The 15,356-nt window shown below is 47.2% G+C and overlaps 1 protein-coding gene across 6 annotated transcripts in view; it reads left to right on the top strand.

Moving 5' to 3' along the window:
- NCOR2 (nuclear receptor corepressor 2) overlaps positions 1–15,356 on the top strand; it is a 298,769-nt gene that overhangs the window by 62,672 nt on the left and 220,741 nt on the right. For all 6 annotated transcript variants that reach the window (XM_063143816.1, XM_063143815.1, XM_063143819.1 and 3 more), the window contains exon 2: positions 4,666–4,903. In XM_063143816.1, the coding sequence (XP_062999886.1) occupies positions 4,799–4,903 (105 nt within the window). In that variant the 5' untranslated portion in view covers positions 4,666–4,798. The remainder of the gene's footprint in view (positions 1–4,665; positions 4,904–15,356) is intronic.

Below are 15,356 nucleotides of genomic sequence, written 5' to 3'. Positions count from 1 at the left end.
TCAATGGGAGAAGAATGTGTACGTTTCACAGATGCACACAAAATTGATGTGCACGTTCGGAAAAAAATACATGGAAACACTCACGGATTTTCCCGCGAAAAGAGACAAACAAAACAGACTCGAATCTGATACAGACTCGAATCTGAACGAGCTTCGAGATGGCGTTTGGTGAGCTTGGGCCTTGCTGATTCGCCCATCCTTAGCCACCATTCTCTTTCTTCGTCTCTCCTGCTGTGGCTGTTCCATTGGGCAGGGAAAGCAGGTGTTACTTTAGGAGTCCGTCATCTGGATTTGGCTCTAGGGCACCTAGTTGCCAACCACTACACTCAGGAAGAATGGCACCCTCTTCTGGCTTCAACCCATCTAGGCCAAATCTACACGTCGTACTGAAGGCGCTTGCGTGCGCCTCCAGTGAGCCCCCAAAACGATTGTGTAGATCCTGCAGATTTGAGACGGGGAGGAAAAGGATGGCGCCCCCGCTGAGGGCAAGTTTACACACACACACACACACACACACACATGCTGGAACCGGCCCTAGCCGAGAGTATCGAGGGCAGCAGAAAGGCAGGAGGAGAATGGAGAAGAGGAGAGGGAGGAGGCGAGGAGCCCGCGCACAACGAAGTTATTTCCTTCGCACTGCGTGGGGGAGAGCAGGGCGCTGCCGCCTCACACGCCGCCCCTTACTGCTGAATGGCTAGCGCCGGGTTCTGCGCCTCTAAGGTCTGTTCCTCAGCAGCAGGCAGTGGCAGAGCGACACCAACCCACCCCTCGGAGCGCGTGTATGTGTACACGCGCCCTCCTATCGGAGCAACCCGGGTGGCTCTTTCGCCGGCGGGGAGGTGGGCGGTGGCAAGGACGCGGCCGGATTCCCCAGCCGCCACCTCCTCCGCCTCTTCCTTCGTCTCTTCTGGCAGGATCTACACAATCGTTTTGGGGGCGCACGCAAGCGCCTTCAGTACGACGTGTAGATTTGGCCCTAGTGTGAGTTTAATATCATCGTCTGGATGTGCTTAATGTAACGGCTGCTGCATTTTGCATTTCCCCTTCTCTCCCCACCCGCCACCCCCTTTACTCCTCCAGTTCTCTTTCGCCCAACTGCCAAGTGTAGTGCGAGAGATAATATATGTTTTTAATTAATAGCTTTGGCTTGGAGTGGGAGGGTGAGGGATTTGGCTGTAGCCTCCTATTGAGAGAGTACATTCTGTGCCTCTGTGAAATGGCTCCTGGTCCTCTGTTGTGCACAATATAGGTGTTCTTTCCAGCTGGGCTTAAATTGCTATTCAAGATCACAAAAGTGTTCTTCCTCCCCCCCCCCCACTTCTTTGCAGGGAAGTGGCTCCAAACCCTTTAGTTATTTATCCACGCCTGCATTAGACTTTCAAAGGAAGCGTCCCTTGTCAGCCTAACCTTCTGTGAGATCAGACAGCAGATCTTGAACGCAGTGGCGGAAGTGCTAATGAGGGTTCTATGTCTGTAGTTGGGGTCTTTGGGCAGGTGTTTTGCCCCCTCTGCCCTGAAAGAGGGAGTGAAAGGAGGGTGCATGGTCAATAGCTGATTTTTGGGAGTTGCTTTTTGGCGGGGTGACTGCTAAATATAGACCGGGCAGAGATATCAAGCCAGGCTGCTTGTATTTAAACCAGAGAACGTCTTAGGTGTTACTCCACATCCTTATTTCTTTCTGCTCTGAGGCCTGAGATGACACAGTCCGCAGATGCTCAGGTCCACGGCGTTTCCTCTGCAGGCTCCAGTTTAAGGTCCAGAGCGTCTGATGGGAACTTCAGCCAAAGCCAGACTTCTTTCTTGCTATTGCAGATGACCCAATCGGTCTTGATAATTGATTTCCCTGCCCTCAATCTTAATGGATGAATGCCCCTTGGATAGTGACTTATTCTGGACCGGTAAAACAAGGATGGAAAACCTATAGCTTGTGGGCTGGAAGCGGTCCCCATCCAGCCAGGTTTTAGGCCCACAAGCTTATTTTGCTGTTATCTTAGATCACCGATCAGAGAGAAGAGGGTTTTTAAAGGGAGTTAATCTTTGCATACCCTGCAAAGAATCAAGCTGTTGCAAAGATGATGAGGCATGCATTTTGCTGGCTGGAGAGTTGTTGTACGGAGCTCAGATATGCGTTCTGTAGGCTGGAGACTTGCTGACTTTTGAGTAGACATGCAGATACTTGATATCCGGAATGCTGTTGAAAGTGCTGCGGAGTGCTTCTGTCCTGCTTACTTTTGGGGAGAAGTGCAGAGGCCTTGTCCTGCATGCTTCTGAGTGGGCTTAAAATGGTAATAATCACTTCTGTCCCTGCGCATTCTGGTTTTGGCCCCACGCACAGATGGAATGTGGGCCCTGAGACATTTCACTTTTTGAAATTTGGCCCTCAGTCTGAAAATGGTTCCCTCCACCCTCCGCTGTAGAAAATTGGGGCCAATTCTGCTACCAAGACTGGCTCTGTCATCTCCGCAACAGTAACCTCCAATGAGTTCAACGGTTTCTTGATTCCTTGACTGGCACACATGCGCAGACGGTGTCTGGAACGGGCATGCTGCTTCAACCTTTCTGATATCTATTTGTGGTTGAGGGCGGATGCGTTTTATCAGTGAAGGCTGGTTTTGCAGGCCAGAATGGGGGGAACGAAGCAGCACTTCCTCTTCCTTAATGCCGAAGTGCATGCACACACGCTCCAGTTTCGGTTGAAACCAATGTCGCTTCAACTTGTTGCTTCCTCTTCTTTGGCAGAGTTCAGGAGAAAGTAAAAAGGAAACAGAGACTTGTTTGTGGTGGGCACAGCTTGCCCCATGGCTGTTTTGCAGGGTTTGCAAAAAACAACCACCTTTTGCCTGAAAAATAGGAGCAAGTTGTGTTATTCCGAGAAGGTGGGCAGGGACTGAGAGGTGGCAGGCAGCTTTCCCTCCTCCCTGCAGGCAGCACTGGGCAATTTATGCTTTGTATAATTAAGAGTTAATGCGGGAACTAAGCTTAATGTCTCTTTAAACAGCTGGCAGTCAAAACGGGTGCATGGAGACATTTGTTACTTTTAATAGAAATCCTGACAAAGCGAAGCGTGCAACCATCTCCAAGCAAAATAGCTTTAAGTGTCCATAAAACCCAGCAGGGTGTAAAGATTTGCTTTGTTTGTGCCTATATGTGTGTGTGGGGGGGGGGCACTTCGGTACAGGAAAGAAGAGAAAATATTGGACACTTTGTGGTTTTGCATCTCTTCATTCGTGCAACGACAACATTGAGGTTGCAAAGAGCAACCAAAATAATCAAGAAGTGTTTTCCTTACAAAGAAAAGCTAAAGCAGCCCTCTCCAACCCGGTGCCCCTGCAGATGTTTTCGACTACAACTCCCAGCATTCCTAACTAGCTGTCCAGGGCTGATGGGAGTTGAAGTCCAAAATATCTCGAGGGCACCAGGTTGGGGAAGACTGGACTAAAGCATTCTGCTACCCTCTTTTTAGCACATAGGGAACTGCCTTATACTGAATCAGACCATTTGTCTATCTAGCTTAGTATCGCCAACACTGACTGGCAGTAATGGCTCACCAGGATCTCAGGCAGGGATCTTTTTTGGCCCGATCTGGAGAAGGCGGGGATCGAACCTGCGACATCCCGCATGCAAAGCATGTGGTCTTGAGCTGCGCCCTTTGAGAGTTCAGTCCTGTACACGTCTATTCAGAAGTAAGCTTTTCCCAGCCTGCTGCTCTCCAGGTGATTTGGACTACAACATCTATTACCCTTGCTTGCTTGGGCCAATGTGAGCCACAGTCCAAAAGATCTGGAGGGCAACAGGCTTGGGGAGCGGGGAGGATGCGATAGAGGTTTAGAAAATTATTCATAGCAAGGAGTAAGGGAATCTTTTTTCTCCCTCTCTCTTTCTCTCACCCAATTAAATTGATTGGCAGTATATTCAGGACACTCAGGAGGAAATGCTCCTTTTCAGAGCATATATTTAATTTGTGGAATCTTCCTGCCAGGAGATGTGAAGACTTCTGTGGGTTTAAAAGTGGATTAGAGTCATTGAGGCTGTAAGAGGTGGAGAGGTCTACGAAAACAACTCTAGTAGAGATGATGAAGTCAAACTTCCAGGTTTCTGTGGCAATATGCCACTACATACCAGTTCCGTGGGAACAAGGGCTCCTTCCTTCGTGTCCTCCTTGGGGGCTTCCCAGAGGCACTTGGCTGGCCATTGCTGGAAATAGAAAGCTGGACTATTTGGACAGCAGGGTCCTTTTCGTAAGTGAGTTTTCCCGCTGCCCAGTTGTGCAATATCATGGTGTAGAAAAGGAAACGTAGAACAGGACAAAGTAAATTTGTAAGTGGCAGTGTGGCTTAAAAAAAATGTTAACGGTAGCTGGGAAACGGCCTTTTGGTGTATGTGTAGCTTAGCGTCTTGCAGGTTCAAATTAATTTGGGACACTGGAACATCCGAGTCAGGTCTAGCTAAGTATTAATTGCATGGGCAATGCAAGCTGGAGTTGCAGCCCCAGCATTCTTCAGGGCCTGAGACAGGGGTCTTTCGACAGCCCTACTTGGAGATATCAAGAATTGAACTTGAGACTTTCCGCATGCAAAGCCTGAGCTCTGCCACTGAGCTATGGCTCCTTCTTCACAGTGGTTTTGACTGAGTTCTGATTCTCTTTTCCCTTTGTTTACCTTGCAGTCGCAGCATGAAACAGCCAGCATGCGCATAATGAGAAGAAACACTAGGATTCTTTAGTGCTTCACACCACAAGTTTCTGGGGATATATAAATATATAAAAGGAAAAACGCCACCCCTCCTGGCTTCTTCTGCAATGTCTGGATCTACTCAACCTGTGGCGCAGACCTGGCGAGGGACTGAACCCCGTTACCCTCCTCACGCCATGTCCTATCCAGTGGCAATAAGTCAACAGCATGTGGTAAGTGGGGTTTTTTTGTGGGGGGTGTCTCTCTCCTTTCTGGTCCTGTCTGTTTTATCAATATGGTTAACTTTATCATACTCAGGAGGTCTGAAGTCTGGATGTAGTTGAGCTTCTGATGTGCAATTAAGGAAACTGGTGGCTTTCAGAAGGAAATTGTATACTATACACAAAATATTTGCTTCAATCCAGCTAAGGCCAGTTTGGACTAAGGCGAATATGAACGTTCTCTGACTTAAAATTTGGGGGTGGGATGAAAGTTTCACCTGAAATTGCCTCCAACTCATCTTCTTGACTGTCATTCCTGGTAGCTAGCATTCCTCCTGCTGCTGCTGCATGCTCTGGGTGGCTGATGCCCCATGGAATGGGAATGATGCTACGTTATTATGCATCTCCATTCCCACAGGTCTTATGGGAAATAAAAGTGAAGGCTGTCAGTTATCTAGAAGAAGACCGCTGTTGCTTACCTATTATAAGGCCCATGTTTTCAACCTCACTTCCACCTTCCCTTTAGCCAACCCCACAAAAATGGCTAAAAGTACCTTTTCCCCAGTTCTAGTAGTAGTTGTGGAATTGGGAGAGCCATGTTGGGTCATCCCAAAAGACCCATCGAAAGCAATGGGACTTAAATTGGACTCATCCAATGGGACTTAAATTGGACTTTTCCACCTTCCCTTTAGCCAACCCCACAAAAATGGCTAAAAGTACCTTTTCCCCAGTTCTAGTGGTGGTTATGGAATTGGAAGAGCCATGTTGGGTCATCCCGAAAGATCCATTGAAAACAGTGGGACTTAAATTGGACTCATCCAAATTTGTACCACTGTTTCCAGTGGAACCTCATTGATAAGACCATTCAGTAGAACTCTGCTGGATCAGAACAAAGGCCTTTCTAGTCCAGCTTCCTCTTTCCACCTCTGCTCAACCAGATCACACAGAGTCCTCGCCTGCTGTTGACTGATTGATTGATTGTATTGCGATCATTAACCAATAGAAGTTAATAAATTTTGGGATTGTTTGTACAACTTTCACATTTGATAGTTGTTCGTTTTGTGCAATTTTCCTGTTTGCCCAAAATGAATGCTGATCACAAATGCGAACGCAAATCAAGGAGAGACGAGCAGTGAGTTAATGTTTGGAGAATCTTGGCGAGCTCAAACATCACTCGTTCTCCCATCTTTAATATTAACTTTTTGTATTACCTTTTTTCAGTTTTCTTGTATTTCCTTCTTTTGGTCTTTGACTACAATAAACCTTTCATTCTTTCCCACTAACTGGCATTTGGACTCACTCTACTTCTCATCTGGGAAGTTGCACATAGCCATCTGCATACAGTATCAATCGATAGCCTTATTCTCCATAAATACGCCTGATCCCCTTTTAATGCCATCTGTCTTGGTATGCTGGATAGGATTGTTTTGTTAGGAACCAATATGTAGAGTAATATCAAGAACCAATCCTCCACCTATGTTTTGGAGCTTATACAGCCTTCCAGATGTTGTGGCCTTCAAATTCCATCAGCATAGGCAGTAGTGAGGGTTGATGGCAGGTGTAGGTCAAATCACCTGGGGGCCTGAACTTGCCCAACTCTGCATTACAGGGAAGTCAAATCCTAAGTCTCCTTCCAGCTTATGGTTGCTAGGAGCATCCATCTGAAATGAGTAGCCCAAGCAGGTGGTGGCGGAATTGAGGTGCATCACATTTCTTCACCAGTGGAACTGAAGTTCTTTAGTAGAAGAAACTGGATTCTACAACCAGTATAGAATAAGGTAGTTGAGTAGGTTTTAGTTTGTTATTTTTGCCCCCGAGATTGTACTATCCATTGCTCCCACTCTTTGAAGCATGCCTTCTCAACCATGGGGGTGTTCTTAGAAAGCCGAATTCTGCACTCAGTATCAACTTCAGTGGCTTTCCTGCTGTTCTGTGGACTCGTGGCGTGCTCTTGGCTCCAGTCGCCACTCTGGTCCCCAGTCACCACTTTAGCCAATGTTCTCAACATGTTTTTTGGGGGGAGTGGGGGAGTGTTGTTGCTGCAACAACAGCTGGTACCCTTAGTTTGCCGCTCTCTGCCTTATCCTAAGCAAACATAGCGATTTGTGTTTCTCATGTGTGCTCACAGTTGGGTAAAGAACACTGAGGGAAAAACAGAGCTGGGTGAGGAAGGGAAACGCGGTTAACCGCCTGCGCCGGATTAGAGAACTTAGACTCCCCCCATGCCTTTTTTTTTAACAGAGCCTGCTGAATCATGAGGCAGCAAGGGCTGTTCTCTGCACGCAAACTTATCACATCCTGCCAGTCCCAACCCTGGCGATTGTATCTCCTTTTTCTTTAGTGTGTTGTGTGATTTCCTAGAGCAGAGAACGTGAGTCTGGGAGGGACCGTCCATGGCGTTTGGGGGATGTAGGAAGCTGCCTTCGACTGATTCAGCGTCCATTTAACCCAATATTGTTGACCCTGACTGGCAGCAGTGGCTCTTCAGGGTTTCAGGCCGGAGAGGCCGGGGATCGAACGTGGGACCTTCTGCATTCACTGAGCTATATGGCCCCTTCCAAGTCAAGGCCTATAAGCTGCGCTGAGGGGCCTGTCCCTGAAAACCTCTGCTTCCCCCCCCTCCCCGCCCTCCCTCTCAGTTTGGCAAATGCTCTTGCTCTCTTGCATAGTGACTTTCAGAGCCCCTAGAGCAGCTGCCCCCAATCCCGAAGTCTCACTCATGGCACAGGTAGTCTCGGTGCCACAGAAAACCTTTTGTCAGCTTAGGCTGATATACCAACTGCACCCTTATCTGGACAGAGATGGCCTTGCTACAGTGATCCATGCTCTGATAACCTCTCGTTTGGATTACTGCAATGCGTTATACGCGGGGCTGCCTTTGAAAACAGTCCGGAAACTTCAGCTGGTCCAAAACAGGACTGGTGAACGGATTTTTGTGCAAGAAGAAATAAACGATGCTTACGATCTGCTACAGATACGAATCGGGACAAACTTTGCGGTGGAATTTGGTGAACATTGAGGAGCCTAACTGCCTCTTGACAACTGCCAAGAGGAAAAGCAACTGATGGGGCTTGATTGGGATACTTGACATGATGTCGGATTCCTGCCTGATCCCAAATCTGGCCGTCATTTGAGCCAAAAGACAACTGCTCAGACCCGCCCGCCAAGCCCGTATCCCTTCCATTCTAGCTCCAAACCTCCTTGTTATAAGCATCCTTCAGATGAGTTGGACTGCAACTCCCATGATGCCTGGCCTGGATGAGGGTAGGTGGGAGTTGCAATCCAATGCAGCTGGAGAGCCAGGATGAAGGAGGCACTACAGAGACAGCGCTTAAATAATGGAGGAGTCAGACTCCCTTCCCCCTTTGGTTCTGCCCCCATACCTGCTGTGTTAGAAGATTAAGGTGCTTGAGGAGGGGGCTGGGAAGATTTGGCAACTATTGGTAGGAGCCATGGAGAGTAGGGCTGTGCACCAGCCCCCCAAACGCTTCGGGGCCAAATACAAAACTTTTGGATCAGGCCCGAACCACTTCGGGTTGATCTGAGCCTCCCCCGACCCGCTCCAGATCCAGACAGAGATCGGAAGGGTTGGATCGAGATTTGCCCCCCATTTTGCCCCCTCTTCCCCACTTGCCTCTGCGGTGGGCCCCCCTTACCTGGCTCCGCCACCACATGGACCGTGGCGGCGGAGCCAGGTAAGCCCCCCTCCCCCCCACTTACCTGCGTCTGTCGTGGTCCAGCAGCGGCTTCAACTGAGGCTCAGGGTTAGGGTTAGGGTTAGGGCCTCAGTTGAAGCCGCCGCCGGACCGCAACGGAGGCAGGTAAGCCCCCCTCCCCCCCACTTACCTGTGTTCGTTGCTCTGGATCGAGGCGAAGCAATCCGCAGCAGAGTGATCCGCTTCACCTCGATCCGCAGCTCCCCCGACCTGATTCAGATCTGACCTTAGCAGAGGCAGATCGGGTCACTCCTCTCCCAATTCGCCGAATCGGAGCGGAGCACAGCCCTAATGGAGAGAGACTTGGGAGTGTCATCAAGGCCCTCTCACCTTTCCCCCTCATGATTCAGACACCGTGCAGCAGCAGTCTTCCGCACAGAGGCATGCCTTGTAAATGGGCCCACGTGTGACTTAGTCAACACCTGAGACAAGACAAAAACCTGACTCAGCAGCTTTGGAGATGGATGGCAAGGACAAGGTCATTGGAACAATGTGGCCGCTGTTGTCTCTCTCAAGCCTGTTGCTGCATCCATGCAGATAAGAGCCAGATGAGTAATTCAACCTGGTTTACACTGCTGACCTTTATCTGAAACAACAGATTTGATTACAAAGGAGCTCCAGAACACCCTTATTTTGTCTTGAATCTGCAACATGCATCTCTTGTTTGAAAGAAGCCGGAGCAAGCCTGCTCTGGGTTGGGCTGACCCGCTTGATCGATAGCTTCTCCTTTTTGTTGCTGTTTTTTGAACATTTAAATGCTGGAAATTCTTTGTTTTTCTAAGGTCCCCAATGCTCTGAAATGTACAAGACAAGCAAGGGTGATCGTAGGGAATTGCCGTTATTGGAGTAATCTGTAAGAGCCTCCCTTTTTCCTGCCCTGGGTTTGAAACTTTTGACCTCATCAAATCTCACGCGTCCTTAAGTTTGGGCACCTGCTGCTTTAAGCTACATGCCCCCCCCCCCATTTCTCCCAAACAGTATTAGTTTGCCTCAAGCCAGGATTGATTGTTTGCTTGATTTCAAAGAAGCCAGGGTAGCAAGTTGTAGCAAGTTGATTGGCTTGGTCCTCTTGGATCGAAAGGCTGGGTAGAATTGAGATGAAAGATAATAATAATAAAAGGAGTTGGAAATGAGTGCTTTTCTTTGTAGAAATTTCCTTCAAGCTCAACGTCTCTAGGTTTAGATCAGCCTGTTCCACCCTGTTGCCCTCCGCACACGTTGAACTGCCGCTCCCATCATTCCCAAGCAACATGGCCATTGGCGGTATTGGCTGGGATTAATGACGGGAATTGCAGCCCCGCACATCTGGAGGGCAACAGGGTGGGAAAGGCTGAGGCAGAGCGTTGTGTGGAAGTGACAGCGTTGCAACGTGAATTGGAAATTCAAGAAGCGTGCGGAAGTGTTTCGGAGCGAGAAGTCCTTTGCAGAATGTTGGTGGCAACCCAGGAAGAAGTAAGCCATTGGGTTGTAATGGATAGGGGCACTAGTTCAGGGCTAGGTCACCTACTTTGCATACAGAATGTCCCAGATTCAATCTCTGGCTTCTCCAGGTAGGGCTAGGAAAGCCATCCCACCTGAATCCCTGGAGAGCTGCTGCCGGTCATTGTTGACAATACTGGGCTAGATGGACCACGGGTCTGACTCAGTGTAGCACAACTTCCTATGTTCCTACGATATCATCTTGGTAACAACCACTGTGCAATAATTTAAAAGGAGTGAAGGCACATGGAAAGAACTCACTTGCCCCAAAGGCTCAACAAATCCCTGCAATGCTTTTGGAAGCAACATGGGGAGTTTTATTTGGACTAGAAGTTAACAGCCAGCCTCTGGTGACTTTAGCTTCGGTGTTGCCTGGGTTGGTGGTGTGGAGGGCAGCCAGGAAACAGGCCGCCAGCCCAAGTGATTGCAGGATCAAACAAACTTGAGAGCTCAGCCTTTTTTGAAGGGGCAAGATGCTCAGGCTGAGGACCTATGCCACAATTAACGGGTTTATAGATCCTATTGGCTGTTTTAGGTCATCTGATCCCTGCTGAAGTGGCAGCTGCAATACTGCCTCTGACCACTTACATTGGTAGTGCTGAAGTGCAGAAAAGATTGGGTGGTTGGTTCCCATGTTAGATCCTCCTTATTAGACACCCTTGCTGATAAGAATTTCTTTTAGTAGGCCTAAATGTGTCTTTACCATTTCTCGTGTTTTTTGGGGTGGTGTTTTTTTGTTTGTTTTTGTTTTTTGCCATGCTCTTTGCAGCATGCAGTGTCATGCTGGTGTGCTGCAGCCCATTTACTCAGCGCCGCCATAAATGATTCACAGAGAGCAATGTTGGCTTTGTAGCTATTTGTTTGCCACAGATCCTATTGCTTGGGTGCTACATGACAAACTTTTCCATTGCAAATTGCTTGCCTGCTGATTGGAAAGATGCAAGGGAGATGAATAGCCGTCTTATTTTGCAAGCGCATTTATACATGAAATATTACTGCATTTTTTTTAGTGTATTTAGGACAGAGCCCAGTTGTCGGGAATGTACTTTGCAGGTTCAATCCTCTGCAGGTCCATTCTAAAAAAAGAAAAAAGAAAAGAAAAGAAAGAAGAATCAGGTAGTAGGTGAGACTACTTTTTTGCTGAAACCCTGGGAGTCATTGCCAGACAAAGCAGACAATACTGATCAGATGGATGTGGTATCTGGCAGCTTCTTCTGTTACCTTACTTTACCTTAATTTGATCCATTAATTTTATCTCAAGGACTGCCTGTCTCGTTATGAACCTGTCTGGTTATTAAGAACTGTGAAGAGACCTTTTTGAGGACACCCTTAGCCCTGGAGGCTCTGCCTCTCTTTTGAGTCCTCTATGCTTGCAAGAGCACTCAAGGGAAAGGTGAAGTTCTCTATCAGTTGCAGGGAGCTCTGGAGAAGGATATAGACAGCAGGCATTTCTTCTGCTCTGTGGGGCTACCAGTACGCTGATGACACCGAACTCTATTGCTCTTTGTCACCTAACAGCAAGGAAGCAGTTGAAGCCCTTGAACGTTCCCTGGATTTGATAATGGGATGGATGAAGGTGAATGAGCTGAGGCAAAACCCAGACAAGACAGAGGTGTTGTTGGTCAGTAGAAAGCCCCACATTGAGATTGGCATTCAACCTGTTCTGGACGGGGTTGTGCTCTCCCTCAGGTCCATAGGTTGGGACTGCCTTTTGATGCCATGCTGTCCTTGTATCTTCAGGCGTTAGCAGAGGCGAGGAGGACGTTTGCACAATTAGACTTGATGTGCCAGCTTGCGACCCTTCCTGAGTCAGTCTGACTTGGCAACAGCCATCCACGCCTTGGTTATATCATGTTTAGACTATTGCAATGCAATGCACATGGGGCTACCCCTGAAGAGTGTCCAGAAGCTTCAGTAGAGGCAGAATGCAGCAGCTAGGGTGCTAACCGGCACACAGTATCCAGACTACCCTATTTCTTCGATTCTAAGACGCACTTTATTCCCATATAAACATCTCTAAAAATGGGGTGCGTCTTAGAATCGCGGGTGTATCTTAGGGTTTGTTTTCTGTTGGTGGTACTGAAATTAGTGTGCGTCTTACAATCGATGGCGCCTTACAATCGAAGAAATACGGTATATAACACATTCCCTAAAGGACCTGCAGTGGTTGTCAGTTGCTTTCTGGGCATAATTCAGTCAGTTGGTCTTAACCGTTAACACCCTAAACAGTTTAGGACCTGGCTAAGGGCCAGCCGGTCAGCCTCACTACGAACCTACTCAAGTACTAAGATTTGCAGGAGACACTCTTTGAGGACCCACGGAAGCCTGTTTGTTGGGGATGCATGAAAGGGCTTTCTTTATTTTATTTATTTATTTATTATTGCATTTATATCCCACCTTTTTTGCCTCCAATGGACCCAATGCGGCCTACATCCTCCTCCTCCTCCCCATTTTATCCTCACAACAACAACCCTGTGAGGTAGGTTGGGCTGAGAGGCTGTGACTGGCCCAAAGTCACCCAGTGGGTTTCCATGTCTGAGTGGGGACTAGAACCCAGATCTCCCGACTCCCAGTCAAACACCTTAGCCACTACACCACACTGGCTCTCTTTGTTGCCTCGAAACTATGGAAATCGCTTCCACAAGTACTACGATCCTCCCCAATCTTTTAGCCTTTAGAAAGGATGCAAAGACACATATTTTCAATTTGTCCTTGCAAAATGTGTAGGTTTAATGTTCTTACTGTTTTAATGCTTTTTTATTGTTTTAAATTCTTTACACCTCCTTGATGGCCTTTAGCAGATAAGGCAGTATATACATTTTAATAATAAATAACTTTCTTTGTCCAAGTCTCCATGCAAGTGAGGCTTGCTAGGGATTGATAGTGAGGAGAAATGGAGTCTTGTCTCAGAAGCCAAGCTGATACTCTGCATGAGTGGCAGGGATTGCATGACGGGGAACAAGTAGTTGGATAAGGCTGGGCTCTGCAGGAACTTGGGAGACCTCCCAGATGAGGCAGATGTTGTTTTCTAAATTACTTTCTGGAGTGAGAGAAGCCACATTTGGTTTTGATTGAGTCCAAGAGATATAGTATCAAATCTGCTAGTGATTTCCAACTCAGCAGCGTCATACTAGAGTCTCCCTTTTTGTACAGTCATGACAACTTTAAGGTCCATTAGAAAGTATCTACAGAGAGTGAAATAATCTCCCGCAAGATCACGACTGAATCTGAAATCCCCTCTAGGGCTGAGTTTAAAGTCCTCAGGAATAGAGGCTTGGGGGCGTAATGATGAATGCACACGCTGTTTCCAAGCTATGGTTTTGCATGAGCGAATCATAATTGCTGATCCCCATCTGTAGCTGGGAGCATGTATGTGACCATGACACTGCATCATCATCAAGAAACGAAACATTATTGTTTTTGCAGCAGCATGTGCAAAACCTTCCTCTTGTTTCTGGATCAAAAGTCAAGTGGAGAATATGCCAACTAAAGAGAAAAATGTATATAGTAAAGTACATAACCTAGGCCCTAGGTTATCCCAGCATACCAACGAAGTTTGCTTTGATTTTCTTTTTTCTTATGACCACTCGAAGAACCACAGTTACAGGTAAGCGACCTGTCCTTCTGCTGATAATATAAACACCAGTACTCTATAGCAGTCTTCCCTCACCTGGTGGCCTTCAGATGTTTTTGAGTTTGACTCCTATGGTCAGGAGTGCCATCAAGGAATGGCACTCTACATCTAGTTGCCGCATTCAGGTCCGAACAACAGATAATGGTCTTACCTGTTACCTATTATCTGATCCTTTTAACTGGAAATGCTGGGGAATTGAGCCTGCGACCTTCTGTATGCAAAGCAGCTCCACCATTGGATGACTTATTAACATTGAGATTACCTCTAGGCTGACACTACGGATGTCCGTCGCTGGAAAATTTGGTACTTTTTTGGCTCAACAGAATTCTGCAGTGTGTATAACACAGTTTTCATCTGTGAGCCAAGTTGCCAGCTGTTCCTCGAACTCTGGGACCTTTTTTGTAGGGGGCGGGGGAAGTTTCTGCAATTTGCACAAATTCAGCCGTAATTTGTGCAAATTGCTCATAAATTTGCACGAATTGCAGAATGAGACCGCAAAAAATAATAATTTAAAATCATTGCCAATTTCCCATTCTCCTTCCCACCCCTGTTCACCCCTGTAATGCATCTCTGTGTGAGGGTTTTTGAAGAAAAGAGAATTTAATTATTTCATCTAAATGAGCCCAGCATCCCTGAGGTTCTTTAGGTCAAAGATTATCCCAGAAATATATCTCTGATTGCAGCAAGAAGTAGAAGAAAAACCCCTCCCTTTCAATGCTGCAAAGTGAAAATAAAAATCATTAAAAAAGCAAAACAAAAAGAGATAGGCCTTGGAGCTTTGATGGTATGGACTACATCTGGCTGGCTGCCAGCAATGTCTTCCACACCGGGAAAACAGAAATAGCATCTGACCCTCATTAGCAGTGAATATAAGGTCTGCTTTTGAAGGAATCCAAATGAGCTGTTGCACCTCTGCAATGATACAGCTTTTTCTTTTTTAATGCGAGCCACTCTGACAGTTCAGTGATTTCTCTTGTGGTACGCTTTAAAAATATTTTTTTGCTTCTTTGCCCAATCCACTTGTGCACCTTACAGGGGGGGGAAAGGGGAGGGTTATTGCATGTAAAAGGACCAAGGTTCAGTCCTTCACATCTCCAGTGAAAAGGATCAGGGACCAGGTGATGGGAAAGGCCCCTCTATGCTTAAGACCCGGAATTGGCAATACTGGGTGAGATGGACAAATAGCATGACCTGGTAGAAATCGGTTTCTGAGGTTCTGCTCCAGATGTGTAGTGAATGTAAGGTGTTACAACTGCCCCTGTGTTAAAAGCAATCATTCCACCATGCAACAGCATTGTTATTGAGCCACACGATTAATGATTTTTCTCCAGTTAGCACATTACAAGCCTAGTTCATATGATGTAGACATGACTGTTTTGTTACGTGATGCTTTGTTACATGTGTGAGATTCGCTGTGGGCTGCTGTTTTGCCTAGTGAGTTAGCCCTCATCCAGTCAGCCAAGACGGTTTTGTCTCACTGCCTTGCTTCATTTATATACTCCATTTTTAATCCAGGATGGTGAAAAGGCATTGGTTGTTACTGAGAAGGTACTTGGGCCAGGAAGGAGGAAGGCAGGTAAACAGAGGTGGGCAGTCTGGGAGTAGCCCAATCAGTCCATGAGGGTCAAGCAGTTCA

The sequence above is a fragment of the Elgaria multicarinata genome, chromosome 18 (assembly GCF_023053635.1).
Source record: "Elgaria multicarinata webbii isolate HBS135686 ecotype San Diego chromosome 18, rElgMul1.1.pri, whole genome shotgun sequence".
In the NCBI taxonomy this organism is placed as follows: Eukaryota; Metazoa; Chordata; class Lepidosauria; order Squamata; family Anguidae; genus Elgaria; species Elgaria multicarinata.
Note: the sequence above shows the minus strand (reverse complement) of the source record. Positions and strands in the feature narration are given on the sequence as shown.